Source organism: Haemaphysalis longicornis, unplaced genomic scaffold (genome assembly GCF_048455015.1).
Source record: "Haemaphysalis longicornis isolate Haplotype H1 unplaced genomic scaffold, Haemaphysalis longicornis Haplotype H1 scaffold_5, whole genome shotgun sequence".
Lineage (NCBI taxonomy): Eukaryota > Metazoa > Arthropoda > Arachnida > Ixodida > Ixodidae > Haemaphysalis > Haemaphysalis longicornis.
Genome location: NW_027526385.1, coordinates 147,847,524 through 147,871,451, shown reverse-complemented (window position 1 = coordinate 147,871,451; position 23,928 = coordinate 147,847,524). Strand labels below are relative to the sequence as shown.

At 43.9% G+C, this 23,928-nt stretch overlaps 1 protein-coding gene across 1 annotated transcript in view; it reads right to left on the bottom strand.

Moving 5' to 3' along the window:
• The window catches only part of LOC144138721 (beta-hexosaminidase subunit beta-like), a 41,485-nt gene extending 17,929 nt beyond the window's left edge, over positions 1-23,556 (bottom strand). Inside the window, exons 1-8 of the mRNA XM_077671130.1 lie at positions 23,409-23,556; positions 17,066-17,208; positions 12,429-12,774; positions 7,496-7,611; positions 6,747-6,857; positions 4,762-4,863; positions 4,084-4,192; positions 1,367-1,571 (exon numbers count right to left, since the gene is read on the bottom strand). Of these exons, the coding sequence (XP_077527256.1) occupies positions 1,367-1,571; positions 4,084-4,192; positions 4,762-4,863; positions 6,747-6,857; positions 7,496-7,611; positions 12,429-12,774; positions 17,066-17,194 (1,118 nt within the window). The 5' untranslated portion in view covers positions 17,195-17,208; positions 23,409-23,556. The remainder of the gene's footprint in view (positions 1-1,366; positions 1,572-4,083; positions 4,193-4,761; positions 4,864-6,746; positions 6,858-7,495; positions 7,612-12,428; positions 12,775-17,065; positions 17,209-23,408) is intronic.
• Between the last annotated feature and the right edge of the window lie 372 nt (positions 23,557-23,928).

Here is a 23,928-nt window from a genome sequence, read left to right as displayed (position 1 = left end):
TTATGTACTTTAGCCCAATCTACTTCGAATGTACTTCGGGCCACCACCTTAGTGTGGGTAATTTTTTTACGGTTATACGCTGTAGTAAAACACTCTAGTTTTGCTTAGGCACAATGCACTTCATTGATCAACGAATGCCGACAGGCAGAACATTTTGCGTAATTACTGTGTTGAGCACGTGATTTATTCCAACCGTCAGTCTACGTTGACAGAACACGCATGGATCATTACGTTCTAGATCGCCCAGGGCCACAGTGCAGGTAACAGTTTTTAGTCAAATGGCGGTTCCTTGGCAGTCGCTCGCGAAATTTAATTTGTTTGAGGCCTGCATTGGTTAATTGACTGCACTGTGGTGAAGCAGGGCGAGGGGATTGACCTAATAAGTAGGAGCATGTGTTTTGTATACGTATTAAAATATATGTTTTCTGCGGGCTGCGCCGCCCGCACCGCACCCACCCCTGCCTCTCATTGTCGCTTGAGCTGTTCTTCACGCTGTAGCTCACTGTCACGCGCCCTGCAGCGAGAGACTTTTTTAACACGAAAGTGTTTTATTCCCGGGTACACGAACATTTTGCTGACGCTATATCCGTCACGGAAGTCACGCCAGTAAACGAAGCAGGCGGCCTGTAAAGGGTGCACCCTTGCACACAGGGTCTTCTTGCGGGAAAGCAACTTTTATTACTAAAGAGTACGTTATACTTAGGGTTGTTTCTTCTCGGTTTTATATTTTAACACGAAACTGTTCTTTGCCGCGGTACCCCAAGATTTCACTGACGTCATGTCCATCACGTAAATGACGCCAGTACACCTTTACCAAAGCGACCCGCCACCAGGACGTCGCTCGTCAAATACACCCACAAGATATGCCGCCGACCGACAAATCATGCTCAGCTGCAGATTTCGCTGCACATTTCAGTTTCGTGTTTTACTAATTCCCATGACACAGGAATAAGCCGCAGTTTTTTTCTCTCTCTCATCCACCGCTGCCACTTACCAGTGTCAATTTATGGAAGAGTTTAACTGCGTCACCTATAAATCAATGCAATCTCGCTTCCCTAACTTCTAACCCTTCTCCAACCTGTTTTTTTTTTTGCGCACGTGCATGGGGATGTGCTCAAGGAGTTTTCTGTGTACACAAGACCACCAGAATCTCCTGTCGCTTTGGAATAAAATGGTTCGATTTAAAAGTATCGCGTTTCGACAAGTCAAGAAAGACTATCTTTTTGCAAACTAATAGAGTGCTTGAGGTATTACGAGTGCTTTTTCTACTGCGGAATAAAGCAATAAGCGACAGCTTCATCGCCACAATTTTAAACTCGATATTTTTCTTCCGTTTACCTCACTCCAAAGCTGTGTTCCAACTCACCAGCAATCAAAGTTGACCTCGTCTCCTCCCAGGTGAATGTACTCGTCAGGAAACACTTGTGAGACCTCTTCGAATAACTTTTCCAGAAAAGTGTAGCTTTCGTTGCGGGTGGGGTCGATTGGCCCAAGTTCCCCATTAGGCACTGCACCTTTGAAGCAGGTGGTGAGGAGCTCCGGATGAGCTGCGCCCCATGAGCGAGTGTGCCCTGCAGCAAGAGACAGTCTCAGAGTTAAAAGTCAAAGCGCAGTGAATTCTGCTTATATGATTTCAAGGCGAAAGCCTGGGGATAATTATTTGCGTACCGCATCGAGGACATGGCTAAGGTACTTTCTGACTGTACTGTTGTGACAAGTACTAGTTATAAACACGTCCACCCATCGAAAAAACAGTCGCGACATTTTACCTTCTCTTGGGTACATCGACGTCCACTGGCACACACCAGAATCCCACCTTAGTCCACGTCCACCGTATTATGTCTGATTCGTACCCAATTTTACTTTAGTCCAGCTATATTCCCGCGTTATTCTATTTTGAGTTTTCTCAATGTCTTTCAGTAGATCGTAATCGCACTTCAGTAAAATTTGTTAACGATCCCCTAGTAATGATGAGATAACAGTAACCATTATCCATACTTTATACACGACTGGCATACTTTGATTCTCTTCTGGCCTTTCTTGGATGACGCGGAGGTTTAAATTACGTGCCATGTAATTAAATAAGTAACTTGAGTACACGTGCCCACTGACCAGGTAGACTCTTCTTGACTACTAGGTTTCAATCCTAGGAACGCGTTTTGACAAAGTTATAATCACACCTGAAATTGCGAATATCGTGATTTAGTATTTATATGGATCGGCTAAGAAATATATATCTGAACCTGTCCTTTTGCCTGAAGGCAATAACAACTGCCACTAACACCTGTCTGAAGGGATCTCTAGTAATAGAGTCCAAAATTCCTTGCTGACCAAGAATATGTTTTGAAAATTGCATACTTTAATGTATCAGTGTAAAAACCCCTACGCTGCATTTATTTTGCCTGGAGAGAGCTCGAGTTTTTCTTTGACAACTTCGAGTAATTACATCAATGATAATCCCGAGATCTTGTAAAAATCTATTGAATCAATATTTTCATTGCGTAAACCAAGCCATTATAACAGGAAAAAAACAAAAGTGTTCACGGAGACTGTTCCCAGCATAGGCAAGTAGCGCAATATTCCAGAACACGGCGTTTCGTCACATTGCATTTTACGCCAGCAACCACACTTTTCGGCATTTTGGTCGGCGCTCCTGATCACAGATTTTTTGCCGCAAATAACTTTTACTGGTACTTGCTAGAAATAAAGCCTATTTGTTCCCGATAAACCGTCGCTTCCCGCTCTACTAGCGGGAGGTAATGAACGCTGCGTAGGCTCCCTGTTGTGGAAGGTCAGCGGTTTATTTAGTTTACGAACGGTAAATTTCAAACGCTAGTCAGTTCTTCCTGGTCTACTGACACGTAAACATTTTAGTCTGTCCAGTATTCAAAGAAACTATTTCTATCCCGGCAGCAATGGTGGAAGGGGGCGCTCTGGTAGCTCTGCCGGTGTGTACTCACCTTCTCTTTTTGCCGTACTTTTCCAACGCAGTGCCTTGGTGTAACTCCATCACGTTTTTGTAAAAGTAAAAGCAATTTCTTTATTTCTTCAATGCAAACACATGTCTTTTGCTTTCATAAAAGTCACATTTTTTCGTTGAGTAAAATTGGTAAAACCAGCTTGACACACTAGCACACCACACACCTTCCCAAGAATCAGGATTCTAAGCGGTTGTTTTGCACCTGTTCTGCTAACGTGGCATCACGTTGCGGTGTCACGCGGCACACTGTAATTCACTACTTATATGTTTCCAATTCACAGTTTTCTGAATTTTTGGAAGCAAGCACATTAGCTGCTAAATTCTCCCAATTCCTGGCCAATCGCCTAAGACGCTAGGTACAACGCAGGAAGAACAAGAAATGCTGCAGATCATTAATGATGTGCACGTAACTGGATGACATGCCTACTTGTAGATTCGACCACTTCTCTGCTTTTCCTGACTATCTGTGATTTTAGTACCCCCCTCTCTCTCTTGCTTTTCTCATTTCTTCTATTTTTTGTCAACTTTCTTCTCTCTTCCTGTGTTTAAAGTCTCGCCCCTAAGCTGCGTTGAGAAAACAGAGCAAAGCGGGAACTTTCTTTTAAGTCCTCGCAACACACAGAGATAACCCAGTGGCAGCGCGGTGGGTTGCTACTATGAAGATCGAGTCCAAGTTGCATCAGATCCAACAAGTGCTTTTATGTTAGTGGTTAGAGCGGCGGCTATATTCCTGACCGAACATCTACTACTACTACAACAGCAACGGCGGTGTTCTGCAGGCCGGCGCCATAAAGCTTTCGCTTTAACCATATTAGCAGATATACCTCTTATCTGGGTTAACTGTAAAAATTTACAATAAAAGAAGTAACGCTCTCAATGCTTTTTATAAAAATCATGCCAACTGTATCTTACGGCAGCGCAGTTACTATTGCCTACGTGAGCGATCATAAAGAGTTCAGTGGGTTGGCAAATTTTTCCCACCGAACCAGTTTTCATTCTATTATTCAATAGAAAGTGTAACATCACTGACCATATCCACTGCACAATCTATTTCGAATTGTTTCCGTTCAGTGATGTAGTGTCTGCGGCGGCTTCGGTCTTACCTGGAGTGTCGAATTCCGCCATTACACGGATTCCTCTAGCAGCCGCTTCGCTGATGACGCGCTGGACGTCGTCTGGGCTGTATACGTGCGTATCAGCATCGTAAGATCCCTGAGAAAACAGCAATAATAACCGGTCGCTACAAACATTTTGTGTAAGGTGGTTGTCGATACGCAATCGTAAAATATATCTGCATGATAGAACGTTTCATTTAACTTTGAAGTAAAGGAATGAGGACAATATTTTGAAGCAGCGGGCAATTATTTTTGGTATGCAATGCTTCACGTGCTTACGGCTGTGCATTAACCTGCCCTAAGTAACCTATCATTTATAATCTCCGCAGAACAGCCACAACGCAAGGAAAACGTTTCGACCCGCTCGACGGTAACTCCCTTGTAGTAGTACAGATATACATAACCAGTTGACGCAGAAAGCAAAATGAACTCTTGGTGAGTAGACCGGTGCTGCATATATATATATATATATATATATATATATATATATATATATATATATATATATATATATATATATATATATATATATATATTTATATATGTATATATATGTATCTATATATAGGAAAACTTTGTAGCTTGTAGCGACCACGATTTTTGCAAACATTTCAGCAAAGCCACTTGCTAAAAGCGACCTTTGCTGCTGAATACAATAATGCTTACCAAATCGCTCAGTTGTGGGAAAGCTGCGCTGACATAGGGAAAAGACTGGTCGTCAACGATGTGCCAGTGAAGGACATTCATCTTGTTGTACGCCATGGCATCCTGTGAAAAAAGAATTTGCCTGTTTCTTATCACAGCAAATTGCAATCTGGTGTAAAATTGAAACTAGTGATCGTGAGGGAGCACGTGTCAAAGACAGCGGGGACCTACGTGCAACCGAACACAGATTAGGTAGTTAAGGTACAGACGAATAAAGAAATAGCCGTGGTTTCATTTGGTACACATTTGATACTTCGTCAAAAAGTAAATACAGCTTAACCCCGTTGCTCGGCATTGGCATTAGGGCTTCGTAAACACAGTAAATTTTGTTGCGACTCAGTAACAGGAAATGCTTGGGGATTTGCTTTGAGTTGATGATGAAAGGGAGCGTTACTACACCAAAGTAGATAGAGCTCACTTACATAGTAAGCGTATTCAATAAAACCATTTTTCCTAAGTAGCATGTTTTGTAAACATCATTCCGTACTTCTTATTGCGTCTCTAACCAGCAACACCAATCGGGATTAAATGGCAGTTTCTCAAAAGCAATGTCCTCGCAAAGATACGGATCATCCACGTACGCCATAACTCTGTGAAATAGTCAAGACGGCTTACTAGTGTGGCGGTGGCTCAGCTTTCTTGTGATAAAGGTGCGCACGTTCTGCGTGTCCTTTTATCACCATAACTAAGCAACATGGCCATGTGCAGTAGCATCCAGGCATAATCACATGTTTCATATATCGGAGAGTAGTTAGCATGCGTGTGATCTTTAAATGCGTACCTGTCCTCTTAATTGTAGTGTTGGCAAATATTTCTTCCCCCTTTTCATCCTACCTCACACGCACTGCGGTAAAGGAGTACTTGCAGATCTCATCTACCTCGCAAGTCATGGACTTGTCGAGCTGCTTCTTAACGCACAGCGTATCGTTTTTGTCTTCCGCACCTTCGTCTGCAACAGCCCACCCTATTCACCTTCACTGTCGCCGAGGAGCTTCCCTGTGCGATGAACGATTTCGCCACATTCTTGACTGCTCGACACGTGGTGCACAGATATCAGATCCCAGCTGCCTTCTACGATTTAGCTTTCGCAGAGCTGTGAAGGGCAGCTTACAAGCTACACTTTTGGCATCATCTTAGGAACACCGTGCCCCCATTCTTAGACAGCTGTTAATCTGCTCAATTGTTGCAGGAATTTGTTGTCAATTAGGGAAAGAGAAGATATCTTTGGAGCTGAGAACGGCATATTGCCACTATACCACATTTCAGTACATCGTCTCCCCTGTGATGTGTGAGCATCCGAATAACCGCAATAATAATTGCGGCTTAGAAGGAATTCGGTCTTCAAAAGCCAAGTTGAGCGGATATATTTTTTTCTTTTCGTTCGATGTTCCCGTGGGCACGTTGACAAAGCATTAGGCGGAATCTTTCTTGGTGCCTTTCAGCGTTCTCTTGCCAGTAGAAAAATGATTCGTCATTGATTGTATTCCCTACTTCAAAAACAGGTTAGACAACCAATACCATTTACTACCCATGAAGCTAAATATGAAAAGGAACTCGGGCATGCGTCTGGCTCAACGAGCTTGTCTCCTGAGTTTCGATGTAATCTGGACCACCCAAGCTTCCTTGCATATTGTATATGTGTCTGCCGTTTTCGCTTGTGTCCCCTGCGCAGGTCTATTAACATCCGGGAATTTAAATGTCCAGTTTTGCAAAATATATTAAACTTGCTTCTAGCCAAAGGCAGAAACAGCATTTAAGTGTGACACACACCCAGGCTCACGCACACCCAGGCTCACCCTGTTTTGACCGTGGGGTGTCCACGGTGTTTGTACAAGCCGCCTAAAAACGGAGAAGGCAATGCTCTTTCTTCTGGCATTGTAACGTTTTTCTTGCGAGTACCCAAGCACACAGGCTAAAAATAATGCACCAGATGGTGATCAACTCACCAAAGTGTCCATAATGGCTGACATTGGAAGAAAGTGTCTTGAAGTATCGATTAATAGGCCACGATGCGAGAACCTCGGAGAGTCGTAAATCACCGTCTCGTTCACAGCAAACTGCAGGCGGGCATACACACGTCAGTTTTACTTTCTCAAGACGTATCGTCTTCGCAGACAAACTTTATTACCACGAAAAATTTGTTCACTTTTGCCAAAAATATAACACGACCGAGAGAAAATGTGGCGCCTAAACCGAAATGAGACAGGAAGGATGTTGAATAATATTTTCAAGATATACATAACCTTTCGAGGCCTTATCTGCATGCGATGATATTGCGAAGCCTGTTTCTGCGAAAACGGGGAATAACTTCGCAGATACGCATTGCGACACAGGCTATAACCGAAAAGAATAAAGTTTACTGGAGCCACCATCCTCTCTACTTTATTTTTTCACCCCACCCAATTCTCTCAATTGGTAATCATGACAACTAAGTTAATTCGGTGTTCAAAATTTTTTGTTAGCTGAAGAAGTTTACTTTTGTGTCTTTATTTTACTACATGTATTAAGACTACGCCATGTCAGTTCTGTACAAGAGATATATATTATTGATTTATAGCCTTCTCTGTTATTTGACTTCGCAAGTTTTTGTTGAATCTGAGATGAATCAGCTTATAAAAAGCAAAGACGAATTCTTTTTTGGAGCTCAAACTATATTTTACATAATTTAAAGATGGGTTCGCGTAATTATACAAACCTGTTCGGAATCATACGGGTAGAGAAGCTGACTGAAGGACTCCAGTCCTCGCAAAATTCCCCAGACAGACAAAGAAAACAACACAGGCTGCGATGTGGACGTCAAAACAAGGCCGTCTAGAATAAAAAAAGATACCCATACGTTTGTCAGCAATGAGCTCGGCAGAGTCGAACATGCACCATAAGAACTCCATTTTAAGCGAGCAACTTCCGCTAAACACGATCAGACTCCAACGTGGTATGCAGCATAATATTCCACGAATAAGCACAAACCATCAAGCTATGCGAACATTCTTTGACAGCAGTGAAAAGGCTGTCGGCGAGCTCCACACATCTTAGAGAGTTTTATATTTCTTTGCGCAATGCGCTACATCCAGGCTATTGTTAACGCTAGTAAAACGTGAAAATTTCATTGTAGTGCTAAACTCAACAACTATATATGAATAAAGGCATAGCAATAAAATCGAATGAACCATTTACGCTTTTCTTTAGCGAAGTCCCAGAATTCTCGTCGGGTCTTTTCTGGTGGCGATCCTCAGCGGAAAACTCCTTTCTGCGGCGCATTACACATTTGAACGTACATTGGCACCCAGCCGACTGCATAAATTTTCAGCACAGCCAATCTCTCAAATAAAACGAATGTGGCAAATCAAAATGCCCTGCATACTCATCGTTTTTTCCACGCTGGGTGCTCATCTGCATTTCGCAAGACACACTGAAGTGAATAAGAACCCTCTAGCACCTACACAACCTTGGTAAAGCTTTGAAGACTGAGCCCGTTTTCCAAATTTGTCCCGTTAATTCCCACCCATCGTAAAACGCCGGCTTTTACGGATGTTCGCTACATTGCCCCGCCAGCAGCTTCATGATTAATGCTACCATACGTATCTTCATTCTTCAAAGCGCCTATCGGGCTGCAGGAAACAATCCCTCAGAAATTATCTCAAGGCGCTAATTCCGAGTTAGGCTTATTTCTCTAACCCACAGACACGCATGTTCAACGCAAAAGAGCTTCTGGCACTCCGGGTCGTATTTTTTACATCGTACACGTTTTAATGGCGTCAGCTTCAACAATAAAGTCATAATTTGAGATTACAGAATTAAACTAATTTCGTCCATCATTATATATATATATATATATATATATATATATATATATATATATATATATATATATATATATATATATACTTGCGGTACCCGAACAAATGCCAGGTATATAACACTGATATGTCAAATCTCCAATGGTTTCAGCGCTGAACTGCCATAAACAACTGTGCAAGCCAGTTTGACCAGTTCGACCTCATTCCCCCGTTAATTGAGGCTTTGAAATTTTGAAAATCTACACGCAGGAGTACTAGCCGCGAAGAAGCGGCTTTCACCGATGACACCAATATATGCGTAAAATAATAACAATTTGCACCTTTCTCTTAGCATTCCTTTAAAAACTTGGAGGCGTAATAGTAAACACAAATTTACAGATACTCACAGCAATATGACGCAACCTGCCGCAAAAGCTGTTCACGTAAAAGTACGTGATTAAGATCCAAGAGTCCTTCGACTGAAGTAAAAGCTATCACTTCCACTTTCTCTCCCTCTCCTTTGTGTAACACTATGTATTCAGTTGCGTCTTAAAGTTTTTACTTTGCCTAATTAAAAATACTCATAGGGCTGTGCTTAAGTCCTGTTGGCAAGTTGGGACATATGATCATGGTACCCTTGTGGGATATTAGCTGTCCCATTTTCCATCTGTCGCCCATGAGGATATTTTTACATATGGAGTGGCCCTGGAGCCTCGACCTGAATAAGCAGCTGCATGTATTCTAGGCGATTCTGTTATTAGTCACAGCGCAGTATTTAATGCTTGGATGCTTTTATGTGCCCCTCATATACTTTAAACTGACACAAAACATGGGTGTAGTTATAACTTCTCATCAGGGAGACTCGTGACCTGACGGTTAAATTTTTTCACATGCAAACAGTGTGTTTTACTTTCAATAACTGTTCCCACAAGGGAAATAAGCGTTCTACTTTGGGGGATGCACACACAGTGCGCATCATGCTACCAGTCACGCGCACACGGTCGTAGACACACTTCCGCGCATTATAGGTGAAAGGCACTCTTCGCAAGAACATACGTGTGTGGATGTATTTATCATATTATAGGTCTGTGAAAGCTCCCTCTCTAATACTGCCATCGGGAACTAGTTTAAAAACGTGGTAGATATGCCGGTGTAACCGTAGCTTTGCCAATGTAATCATTATGGGTATTCGCAACCTATTCGCGTCCACTGGCTTGACTACAGTAAACTTTTAATGCAAACGCTTTCTCAATGAGAATGATATCGTCCTGTGAAAAAAAGCTAATGCATTTCACCGTGAACAGTTGGTCTACGAAAACGTTATGCTAAGACCTCTGAAAACCAGGGTTCAATTGTGATAAAATGGGTACTTGAAAATCGGTGTAAAGGATCGGTTCCACATGAGAGAATACCCGCATCGGTAACGAAGAAGGAGTTTGTTAATCATCATCATCATCATCACCAGCCTATCTACGCCCACTGCAGAGCAAAGGCCTCTCCCATTATTCTCCAATTACCTCGGTCCTGTGCCAACTGTGACCAATTTATCCCCGCAAACTTCTTGATCTCATCTGCCCATCTAACTTTCTGCCGCCCCCTGTAACGCTTGCCTTATCTGGGGAACCACTCTGTTACCCTTAATGACCAGCGGTTATCTTGCCTTCGCATTACATGCCCTGCCCACGTCCATTTCTTCTTAATTTCTGCTAATATGTCTTTAACACCAGTTTGCTCTCTGACCCACTCCGCTCTCTTCTTGTCCCTTAATGTTACACCTATCAATTTCCGCTCCATTGCCCGCTGAGTCGTTCTCAATTTAAGTTGAACCCTCTTAGTGAGCCTCCAAGTTTCTGCCCCGTAGGTGAGTACCGGTAAGATGCAGCTGTCATACACTTTCTTCTTCAGCGACAATGGTAGGCTGCTATTCATTATCTGAGAATGTCTGCCATATGCACCCCACCCCATTCTGATCCTTCTAATTATCTCTGCCTCATGGTTGGGATCTGGGGTCACAACTTGGCCTAAGTAGATATATTCGCTTACCACTTCCACTGCCTCGCCACCTATCTCAAATTGCTGTGCTGTCCTGAGGTTATTGATCATTACTTTAGTTTTCTGCATATTATTTTCCGGACCACGGTTCTACTCTGTTCGCCCAGTGCGGAAAGCATGCTTTGCAATTCGTACCCCGAGTTACTTAGCAAGGCAACGTCATCAGCAAATCTGAGGTTACTGAGGTATTCTCCATTAACCCTTACTCCCACCTGTTCCCAATCCAACGTTCTGAATACTTCTTGTAAGCATGCTGTGAATAACATTGGAGAGATTGTGTCTCCTTGTCTGACACCCTCCCTTATAGGTATTTTACTGCTCTTCCTATGGAGGATGATGGTAGCTGTAGACCCACTGTAGATATCCTCTAGTATTCTTACATAATGCTCATCTACCCCCTGGTTCCGTAATGCCTGAATGACTGCTAGGGTTTCGACCGAGTCAAATGCTTTCTCATAATCTATGAAGGCTATATATAGGGGTTCAGTATACTCCGCGTACTTCTCTATCACCTGATTGATCGTGTGAATATGGTCCATTGTTGAATAACCTTTACGGAACCCTGCTTGTTCTTTAGGTTGACTGAAATCTAAGGTTGCAGAGATTCGGTTAGCGATTACCTTGGTAAATACCTTGTAGACGACTGACAGTAAGCTGATCGGCTTGTAATTTTTCAAGTCCTTCTTGAAAAAGTTTGTTAGTACACCTTTATCTCATGAACCAGATTGATTGATTGATTGTAGGGTTTAACGCGCCGACGCAACGCAGGCGATGAGGCGCGCCGTAGTGGAGGGCTCCGGATTAATTTTGACCACCTGGGGATCTTTAACGTGCGCCGAAATCTCGTACACACGGGCGTTTTTGCTTTTCGCCTCCATCAGAAAAGCGGCCGCCGCGGCCAGGAATCGAACCCGCGACCTTGTGCTCAGCAGCGCAACGCCTTAGCCACTGAGCCACCGCGGCGGGTATCTCATGAACCACCCTGTTGGTATAAATACATGGATTCCTACGCTTAGTGCGAGAAAAATCGTCGCATGTGTTCGTTTTTAGTTTGCGATTTTAATCTGTAAAGGTTTTACTACAGATTAGGCGCACTTTCAGCGAAAGTTGGACGCTCTTTTAGCTTTCGCGCTCCTTAACTTTCTGTAGGAAAGGATGGTAACTTTTTAGTAAAAGCCAATCGCCCTCCATGTATGGCATCGAACTAGTGGGGCGGTGCTTAGTCCACGACTTCCTGACTGTGGTTTGTCGTCGGAACTCGTCTACCATGCCGAGCTGGAAATAGGGTTCAGAGCGGGACAACCCTTTTGTCCACTGTGAACGAGAGGGTGAGAATTAGGAGAGAGATCGTGCTGTGGCAGGAATCCTATACGATGTGCTAAAAGGGGTTCATTTAAGGGACAACAAACATATTGGGTAATAAGCGGTAGAAAGATCAAGTTGTAAAGTGTGCTGTCTGAAGCATGTTTGGAAACGCCAGAGGATGAATAACCAGCCTTTGTCCACCACGAGTTGGGTGGACGGGAGGTTTGGCGAGAGACATTAAAATACCTGAGAATATTGTTATAGCTGAGTAGGCAATGAGGCGCTCCAAGTCCCAGCACAAGAAGTGATTTACCACACCATTAACCCTCACACCCCCCTTTTTTTCGCTCTAGCACTAAGCCCTCTTCTAGAAATTTTTAGCTTCCATTCACGCGGGATTACCCTGTTCAACCTACGACACCAAATTTTCGCAAGAACTACGAGAGCATAATGCTGCCTGATTGTTTTGTTTTCAAAATAGGCGTTTGAACTCACAGCTCTCGTCCATTCCCAGATGTGGCATGTGCTCGCAGTCACCGCCAAGTTCGACAATGAGTGAAGAAAGTATCCCGCTGACGACAACGTCATCCCCGGAACGACGTGCGGCTGTCATATTTCCTCTCCTTCCATAGCGTATGCTGAAAGTTGCCTCAAAGGCAGGCTGCTTTCCGGGGCATCCCTCGAAAAGAAGGCGCTTACGATAGCGTTCAATAGCATTCGTAACTACGGGGCAGGAACCATGGTATTCGATGGAGAATTTTTGGGGATCAACTAGGAGAAGTTTGTAGCTTGTGCTCTGATTTCGAGGCAGGGGCCAGATCTCTCCTCTTGTAGGAACAACCTGCGGAAAGAATTGAAGAAGCAAGTAAAGTGTCAACATGAAGAAATAGTTTACGAATATTTCATAAAATTTTTAATATAACTTGGATAAAGTTGAAACATTGTGTTTAATCATGTCGAAGTCTGCTTAGAAGACTAACAAAAAACGAAGAGTTGAGAATGAAAGTGCGACTATTTTTTTATAAAATCGGACTCAAAAAGCTGCGGGATAGCACCGTACATCATTGCCATTATTAATAATGAAATTAATTTAAAAAAAGTCTAAAGGCGAAGACTTTGGTTTTATATTACATATAGATGACATTTATTACAGCAAAAAAAATAAATGAACGCTAAACACAAAACCGCCAGCAGAGGTAAACGCAGACATTGAATCAAAAGATACCCGACAGGAACGAGTCATGCGAACAAATGACGCGCGAGCAGTGTAATGACATAAACATTCTTCATTAGCAATTCCCTATTGCACTCAACATTGGAGGTGCGCCACAGGAGGGCAGGGTGCGAGGGATGTTAGTGGGATAGAGCAGGAGGTGTTGCATGGCAAAGGTGGCCGAAGTCTGCGGTCTTGCGACAAAATTAGACTCATGACAAATTTTTCGCTTGCGTATTCGTTTCAGTTTGTGATTGCGGCTGTCTGTGCGTTCATTTCCATCTTGTCAAAGTCGGACGATCTGTCTTCTGCTACTATGCAAATGCGGTTCGCACTTTTTGGTAAGGCCGCAGCAACGTACCTATCGCGAGCCCCGGGGAGAATGGATTTAATCTCTAGGTACCGGCCAGTGGGTGGGCCTTCAGGTTATGCACTTAATAAAAGCGTCCCACCGCACCTGATCGCCGCCACATTCAGCACGTCCCCGTTCACCGCGACATCTACGAATTCTCCACGCTATTTAGGCCAAGTTGTATAGTGTATTTCACTTAGATAATTTATTTATTTCGGGTCGTTTGGAGACACTTTTGTGTTTGCTTTGATAATTTCATTTACACTGCTTCTCGATCTCAATGATGTGTTTACATACGTGACTTTACATACTTAATGGTATTCCATGTTCAACGCTCGAAGAGCTCTTTGTTTTTTAGAGTTAATGGTAAATGCACTCTGCTTATCAAAACGGAGGCGTGTCTGCAGACAAGTTTATTATCTTCAAGGGGACGCACTCCTTCCATCCCCTGCTACAGGCAAACGCATTTGCTGGCAACGCCAACCCCTTGTTATGCCAATGGGGCCTGGGGATCGGCGAGGAGTACCCACAACCCATAAAACCTTTGTTTTTTCTTTAAAAAGGGAGCGTATGTACATCAGAAAAACTAGGTGCCTATCCCCGAAGCCTTTGTTAGAATATACGTTGGGACATAACTAGAAGGGCTGAACCTAGAAGTTTTTATTGATTTGAAAGCTCAAAACAAACCTGCATCATTTGCAGGCACTACGGAGTGGCAGGCAATCGGCATGTTCCACTGGTGGGACATTTGTACTGTTTGACCGCAGTGCACACGGCCGCACGCCAAGAGCTCTTGTCAGAATAAAATGGAATCGATGCGCGTTCAAGGAAAGAAAAATTGTCTTTCTTCTCTGCTTACTTCGCCGCATATGCCGTGGAAAGACAATGGGTAGGAAACAATAGATAGTGACAATGGATAGTTTTTTTGCTGTTGTTCTTGTTGTTTCTGCTTAGATAGGTCATGTATAAATTTGCGTGGTTTCCTTTAAATAAACACTTGGATCTTGGCGCCTGCATATGTCTTACTTTGTTTTCTTCATCCACGTCTATTTTGCGCCACGTTTTATTTTTTCTTAACGTATGTACCAACTAGATAAGCAACAACTTTTGATAGGAGACAATAGGAAAGATTCCAGCCGGTAAGGCGGCTTTAATGTCTCCATTCTCTCCCCCAATAATCTGGGGCGCTTTTCCCCTGCCGTCTCGCTCCCGCTGCAATTGAGATTTGCTACAATCAATTCAAACTTAGCTCTTTTCACTGCTCGCGTGCCATCAACCCGAATGTTTTGTCACTCTTGCACTTCATTTTTATGAAGTGCAACCAAGATGACTAGCATCGCGTGGGAAGCTTTTTGTATTTTTGGGTGCGCATATTCTTTTTGAGGCATAATTTTTATTTCCTACTGCAGAAATCACGCTGTCATGCGTATTTTTTAATAAAGGAACGCTGCAGATATCACTTATTAGTTTTTCGCCTCAAATATGGCTACTGTTTTTCTAATAATATCTATAAGCCCCAGATATAGTTGTTTCGAATGCCTTTCGAGTGCCTTTTGAACGTCTCGTTCAATTATTCTTGAGATTTGGGTTTGGCGGCAGAATCGGGTGACTGGAGAGAGACATGCACACATTTTTGTGTTCAAGTAGCCTAAAAAGACCACCGTCTCTAAAAACCGCGGAGGGAGCATGGCGACATGAAATGAGGAGGACCTCCGGGCGGGCCGCCACCCCATGGCTTTCCATGCAAACAGTAGTGATTCCTCGATTCCTGCAACCATCTTATTTTGGATGCACAAAGATAACCATCTACAATTTCGGCCGCAGTGGTCAGACTTGCCACGGCGCTAATATGAGCAGTGTGCTTTTGGGGTGCGATATTTAAAAGACACTAAGTGCTGAAAGAAATTTTGTTTTAACTGAAAGATCATACGTTTTGTAGCTCCCTCTGTTTTCGGTCGACCAAAAACGCTGCGTGTTTTTTGGCTGAAAACTAAGTAAATATTGCTCGAAATTCTTGTCACGCTTCCCTTTTATTTTTCCTGACAAAGTCATTATGTCGCAAAGTAGGAGCGAGGTACAGCTGCGCTCTGCAGCGTAAACGGTTGGCGCTACGCACTCTCGAGCTGGCTACGGTAGCTTTTACGCCTGCGATCTATGGCCGACCGCGACAACGTTTCTATGGGCGGGAAGGCTGGCTTAGACGTTTATGATTCATAGCTGACGGAATGAAAGATGTTTTCGATTTCTCGGGCGACCGCTGTTTCCACCTACACTGGACACCGAGACCCCGACAAGCCGGCCGCGAGCGAAGTGCCTTTAGAAACGAGAAGCGGTGTTGTAAATATCCTGCAAGCGCTGCCTCACGGCAAGACATCACTCAGCCGGGCGTCTTCGTCAGGCGATCACGAGCATCTCGTATTCAGTTCTCCCGCACGATCATAGCGCAAAATAAACACTCTCCCTGCGACACCCGTGCCAAGTAGTCCTCAAGGCCGAGGCTCGCCTGGCCTGAAACACAACTACAACAAGTGTAGAGCTACGCGGCGCACCATTTACCGATTAATAACAGCGGCTCGCAGCTAACGGAAAAGCACAATGTCGGCTACGCCGGCTAACATAGTAGCCACTTGAAGTAAGTGCCTTGAACCTTTCGCGGCCGATAAGGTTTAAACCGGGCCCGGTATACTTTTATTTTACTCGTACTTTTACTCATAATTTTACTCATAGTATACTTTTACGGTATACTTTTACTCATAGTAACATCCGTTCGCAGAGAACAGAAGATTTGAAGCTACGCCGGGCTGCTTAACCAGCTGCAGTGCGTCTTCCTCCTTTTGCCGCTTCCACATTGCTTGCAGAAGCTCGGGCGTTCACCGCCGTTGATTATTGACTTTATTAATTCCGCACCAATGCTTTTCCGAAACGAAACTGAAAGCATTACGGCTGCTTGATACGCGAGGGGAGTTGCATGCGACGCAACTTCCCCCGCAATGTATAGAAGCTGTTGCGGGTGTTTTTTAAAAAGATGAGCTCACGAAAAGTTTTGAATTGCACGTTATTCACGTTTTGAGCCACGTAAAAACAGTTTACTTCAGGAAAACGTTTTTTAGATGCTTCTCGCCTGAGCTCTCGCCGTACACAAGTTTTGTGACGTCGCAAAACGTCGTATCCAAAAATATACGTGTCCTGGACACCTGTTTTGGCGTTTCCTGCAATTTTTGAATTATTAAACACCTCCTAGTTGTAGGTAATGGTGTGTGTAAATTCTCAGCGCCGACATCGGTCGATACACGCCAACTTGTTTGAACCCTTTTGGTGTCCTTTCAAAACGTTTGCTGTGTCCCCGCGAGGTTGCATTTAACTGCCGTGGGAGGCAATGACCTTAAGGAGAAACGTCCTTACATTGTATCCTCTGTATTCTGAGGACAGCATCTTCATTGGGTTCATATATTTGTTGGGCTGCTCATTGCCGTATAATTGGGACTGCGGTTACAATCCCCACACCAACGCTGCAGAACCTATTTGCGACGACACATCCCTGCATATCGTGCCACATGACCCACTTACCACTCCTGGCCTCCAAGAGTTGCCGGGTTGACTGGGCTCTTCACCAATATTCGTTGTGCCCTGTGGTGCTCCTATTGGCAGTAGGCCCACAATCAGCACAGATAGCGCCAACAAGTCATGATGCTGCATGATGTACAATCAACCTGCAGGGCGATGCTATGTCAGTTTTCAGCACAGTCAGCAGGAATAGGATTATGATCGCACATTAAAAGTTAAGCGTTGACTCACATGTGAAAAACCAGCGGCATATTTGTGGCTACAAATTTTATACCATTTTCAGTAGTCTGCTCTATACCCTATTAATCGATGAAGTTCAACACTCACTCATTCGGGAAAACCTCTTTTGTGAGAACAATGCAGCGTTTTTAGAAGTGTTACACGGGCACTTGATAGACTGGATGGGCGACAATCGAATTGTAACAACTGCACCTAATGAACGCCGTTCGTTCCAACAACCCCGCACTTATACTGAGAGTGTCACGTACAGAGCTGATTTTAAATCGTTCCAGCATTTCTTCGTCATTACAGTAAACTATTTCATTGCGAGAGTGTTTGATCGGGATTGTGGTAGAGCGGTAAAGCTGCACCATGGCAGTGATAGTGTCGAGCTAAAGCATCACCTAACCCACAATATTTGACAGCAGGGGTTCACTGCTTCTGGCTATTTACACAGACCAGCAAGAACGCTTGTCACGCCATGTTGGATCACAAAATGTTTTCTTACTACGCTAAAACTCGACTTCGAAATTAAATATATTATGATGAGATCAATAATTGTAAAAGGTGATGAGTTTTTGAAACCACCATTTTTTAATCAGAATCAGGTATGTGCCCTCAACTGCAAAACATAATTACTACACGTTACAGAAAAACATTACAAATTCTACAAATCTACAAATTCGAGGAGATGCTTGCGACAAATTTTTGGGACCAGCATAATTTCACCCCATTGTCAAAGAATACTTAACCCAAGATAGCTGAAAGTTTTTTAATACAACGGGCTTTTGCAATGCGCGTGCAAAGGTTTACGGCAGTTCAGTGTATAAGGCGTTGTGCTGCTAAACTTCAGTGCACGGGTGCCATCCCGGCTACGGTGGCCGTCTTTCCTGGGGAGTCGACAAAAAAAAACCTCACGGAAGCTCACACTAATGCGTAAGTCTTGAAGGTAGGGAAGCTGCGTGTAAACTTCACGACCATCACGGTGGTTAAGTCCACGATTACAGCTGATTTGGTTTTCCTCCGCTGCCGCAACAACATTTACTCCATCATTGTTTCTATGTGGGAACTTCGTTCTATTATATAGACGCGGGAAATATTGGACATTACCATAGAAGGCCGTACGCTATGACATGTCTTTCTCCTTCCGTACAACTGTTGCCATGATTATGGCTAACGCTGGACTTTTTTGTTCTTTTTGGCCAATCTTGACCAATCTCCTTTAGTGGGTATGCTTGGCGTGACAAACGTGTGGCGGGGACGCTGGGTGGTCGCCGTGGGGCACGCCCTCACGAGAGCTCAGCATGTTCTTGCTACTTTTAACGGCGGAAACCAAAAATAACCATTTGCTAAACAGTGTTGCTGTTAAGACAGAAATCTTGTGTGTCGAGATTTCGACGCACGTTACATACTTCCAGCGTATCAAAATTACTCTGTAGCCCTCCATTACGGTGTGGCTCACACCAAACGTGTAAGATTCGGCGCCCTAGAACGCCAAGGCTTGAGTTTTTCAATGATGCGTCTAGCAGGACTTTATTTCCACGACCCTCGAAATATGTGGAAGCGTAGTTTGAACCAAGGTAATGAAGACGGACGGGGTTGTAAAAAACTGAATTCGGTATGCTGCTCGCCGCTATACCTGCGAGAAACTGGAGTATCGGCGTGAAGGAGAGGGGCGGGATAGTAACATAACTAACGAGACTTGTAACAAAACTAACGGTTTTGCTTGTATGGGTGCAGGGTGCACGTTTTACATTTCCATTTGTTTTGCAGTTAACAATAACTTTAGAGATCATTATCACATGTAAACGGTCGACACCCCCCCCCCCCCCCCGAACGTCGCAATGAGCCCCTTGTTAAGACAGTGCAAGAGAGCGTATCTGACCGCGCGCGCCTGTGCATACGGGTGTTTTTGGTCGTCTGTGTGTTTGTCACGCGTGCTTAGACCCACACGCACACTTATGTTTGTGAGAATTTGTGCCTGTGTGGGTGTATGCGAGTGCGTGACCTGTGAGTCTTAGTGCATATTTTTGTGTCTGTGAGAGGTATTTTGCGTGCGGGTGTGTGCCTGTGAGTTACATCGCTTTTTACCCCTGTTTTGAAACCTAAAGGGGGGCGGGGTTATGAATTCTTCTGGAAAAAATCGATTCAATGGGTATGTTAATAAGTGATTTCTAATAATAGTCGCTACTTTACTGTGTTCTTTCTTGAGAGTTTTTTGGAATAAAATTACTGAAATGTATAAAATTTTGTACTTCACAACTACTAGCTCTAGCTCTTGTTTGCTACACACAATTGTGCGCACGACGACTTATGCGACATGTATTTAAGTAACACCCGTGTTCCAGCAAGCGGTACTCCCATTTAGATGTTACCCCTATAGGGACGCAAAAAGTGACTCAGTAAACCACGATACCTTTGCCCCAAATAGCAATGATACTAAGGCAAAGCTGAAAATGGACGCGGAAAAAATTTTTTGCTTTGGAAAATTATGTTTCGCGTTTAACGTACATTTATGTTTTAGTCTAATTCAAAAGTATTACAAGACCACATTTTCAAGAAGTAGAATACAAAGTCAACGTAGCAGGGACGAGTTTCACAAGGGACACTAAATTAAGTATTCCAACCCAAGCCAGTAAAACGCAGCGCGTTGGTTTCGGCAAATAAAATATAAGGTTTTAATTACTTGGTGGACTACAACTGCATAGGATGCTAATCCCGTGCTCCGCTTAGTACGACTGAAAAAAAAAAACTCGATTTTCACATGCTTCAAACTTAAGGATTAATTAACAGGGTCGTGAAAAACCTTCAAACTTTTTGGATTACGTTTCAGGATTTCAGGTTCACATAATGACCGAAAATATATTCAAGTAACCTTCAGTTACTACATTTTAGTCATGTATTATTGCCTCTGATTTCTTGGCTGTGAAACCATTGGCTGTTAATTTTTCATTGCCCTAGAAAGCTGCAAATTGTTTTTTTTTTGCAGTACACAATCCCACAGCAAATCATGCACCGAGCCGGTGATCGCAGGCCAGGAGGTGGAAAAAGCAGTGCGAAGTAGGTTCAGAGGCCCAAGTGGAAGGTACGCGACTGCCCCAAGTGCAATACGGGCCGCATTGCACTTATAAGGAAATTTGACATCCTGAATGGTAAGCTTCTTCTGCCCCTCAAAAGTGTGGTATATAACAAATGCGTCCTTTCACTAAACACGTAAGCGGCAGAAACTTGTGGTCTCACTAAGGGAAAGGAAACTCAGATCCGCCAAACAGGCTATGGAGTATAGGATGCCAGGGGTCATTCTGAGGGACAAGAGAACAGCAGCGTGTGGAAGACACTCTAGCTGAAATTAGGCAAACGAAATAGGCATGAGAGGGTCACGTTCTACGAATGAGGGACAACACGTGGAGCATTTGTTTAACGAAGTTGCTGCCAATATACCGAAAACGAACTAGGTGTTGACCAACGACTTGATTGAAGGATGAACTACAAAAATGAAGGGCACAGAGCATAGTCAGCTAGCACTGTATGGATGTGGCTGGAAATATATGTAGAGGCCTTCGTCCTGCAGTGGAGAGAACTAGGCTGCTTATGACGGTGATTATGATGATGTGTGAAGGCACTGCCGAGAACGAACAGGTGATCCCTGACGATGGCGGCTTAGCGGAACGAGCTTCGAAGGGTGGTGTGCAAGGAGCTGGTGCAGTGGTGACTGGTGCTGCCGCAAAGTTCCAGAGAAGGAAGAATTTGTTTTATACCAGACGTTTGAGGGACAGGGGAAGCTTACCGTTCAGGATGTCAAAATTGAACCTAGTTAAGGATCAACAGAATTAAAGTCTTACTATCCTTTCGCCTTCCCTTTATGGAACTATTTCAATCACCGGTAATGTTTTGTAATGTTATTTTATTTAGGTCTTTATTTTTTTTCTCCTCCTTTCATGTTCTGTTTAAGAACATCCTCTGATCGACGTATAAAAGTGTTTATCCAGCTTACAGGCTGATGCAGGGGAATCTAGTCGTAGACAGCATCTGGCCTCTAGAATTTGGTTTAACTACTGCATTTTCTACGGAGGAAGACACATACGTTAGCAAATGACAAAAAGGAATGATATTCTTGCCTGGCCTTCTAGAATACATTAGAAGTGTTTTGAAGAAGTCGTACAACTTTTATCTTGTGTAGCTCCCCGTACGCTACGTGGGTGGGCCCACGTGGAGCGATATACCTCGTCCCAAGGTAATAGAGCCGAAGTGAATGAAAGCGGCCTACTTGGACCTCCGCGTGCAATAAGGCGAGATGGTGTGACCGCTGCCGTTTTGAGAGCCCAAATAATAACCAAGAAAGAAGGGACATTTGGTGTCCCAAAGATTACGGCAAAACGGTGCGATTGGAGGGTACCTAAAAGACGCTACCATACACAACTGGACGTTCCAGCGGAGAGTTTGTGTGCCACAAAAGAGAGGACGCAAAGTTTGGGTGCTAAATCTTACTGAAACTGATTACACTATGCCTACTGTATGCTTAGCCCCAAAACGGCAGGTTTTCTTCAGAGCCATCCTGTGTTATTTCACACTGTTGACGAGTTGTGTCCACTTTTCTGACCGGTCAGTATGGGGGCATCAACAATGCGCCAGACTTACGTTCGCTGAAGACCCCTGGCGGCAAAAGTGTCTACCGGAAGTGAGGTAACCGTACCGATGGTCAAGTTGGTGGGAGTTGACATTTCTTTTTGGCAATGTCGCCTGCCCTGAACACCTTTTATGAACCTATATTGCGCAGGTTTGCCTAAGTTCCTAAATTTTATTCGAACGTCTATATTGTTCTCAATAACGCTCTCGGGTTTATTGCCCACCAATTTGATGCCTCCACTGTGCCCAAGGATACTTTTACTCTAAGCGGCATGGTGTGTGCCACCTATCCTAGTAGTTGGTAAACATGCTTGCACGCACAGAACTTCCACTTCATGCAGAGAGTAATGGTAGAAGCTCTTTTTTGGAGCAGTACTGCCTCCATTTCCTGCAGTTCACTTCCAGAAAATCTGCCACTTTTTTTTAACGTTCGTCGCCTACAAGCATTGTGCTAACCGTTATAGCAAGCCATTTTTTCAATAAAAATGTGAACAACACAATATGTACGCGTTCCTCTAATTTATTTGCAAAAGCAGCTGTAACCGATTATGAAACGCTCAGTTCACACCCGCGACACCAAATCGCTTAACCACGAATATGACACGATATGTAAAAAACCCAACCGACCGTAGGAGTTGCGGCGCAGACAAAGAAGCCGAAATGCTTACCGCATACATTTGATGAGGCGATCGAGTTGGGCAAATATTACGTAATAAGACCCCTACGAAACATTCCTAGGAATCTCTGTGTTGCACCCGAAACAATCACAACTGGAAGACACGCGCGTTCACTGCTGGTCCAACAAAGAGACAGTTTAGATGCAACATCGTGTCACCCCATCTCCTTTTCACCTTTGAGGCCTAATATTGGGAATTGGCAAAAGTTAGATGTGCAGATGAGATCAAGAAGTTTGCGGGGCTAAATTGATCACAGTTAGCACAGGACCGAGATAATTGGACAATAATGGTAAAGGCCTTTGCCCTGTTGTGGGCGCAGATGTGCTGCTGATGATGATTAGTGATTGGCATTTAGAGACGAAGCATAAAGTTCGACAAGGACACATAAATAAAAGTGTTCACTTCTGGTCAATTACGCTTTAGTCAGCCTCGACAGACACCCTTTCCTGTAACAGTACACCCAGAAACGCGTTACGAAACTTGATAAAACGACATGAGCGGAAGTCGAAATTCTGGCGACGTAAGTTGCAACACAGGCCCAAAGGATGTTGCTTCTGAAAAGAAGCAATTCGACAAGAGGTACTTTGTGGCATAGGCACATTTCGCCAGTGAACAATTACATTATCGCAGTGAACCATCAGCTTAGCTTAAGCGCAGTAAAAGGGTAGGAGGCTTTCCGTAAGATTTGCACTTGAATTGTAAAGAAGACCCTTAAGACAGACGGAATGCTGAAGTCAGCCTTTAGCTGTGGTTATTCCGCTTATAAAAGAAATCGTTCGTAAAGCAGCAGAAATCTGCGCACTCGGATGACGGCCAGTACTCACTCGATGTTGCTGCTGTCCACAGGCCGCGAGTTGTCTGCTCCGCTGGCCCCAGCAGCTCGCCGAAGCGATATCACATCTGGGAAGCGTTTAAATAACGCAAGAAAGAAAGAGGTGATACGAGCCACGCGCTCAAGTGCGCCTATCAGAACGTGACTTCTAGCGTCTTTTCTTTCCTGTAGCCGTCGGCACTTCAACTCGCCCCATACGTTGACTGAGCTTCCTTTTTTTTCTCCCGCCGTTACAAATAGAAAGTATGAAAGGCATGCGCACAGACTGCCGATTCGGTGTAACTAGACTAAATATTTATATATGGCATCAAAGGTCGTCGGGCATCTCTAGCTGTTACTAAGAAAATTGTAGTATGAGTTCATGCATACGTGAGCAACACTAGCATTCCTCGGATAAATTAGTCCACGTGCGAGGAATCCTCAGCGGAAAGTCATATTTCGTTCCAGAAATATTTCTTATGAAGAGGAGATGCGACGATTAGCTGCGAAGCGAAAATGCGAAAGGTTTCCAG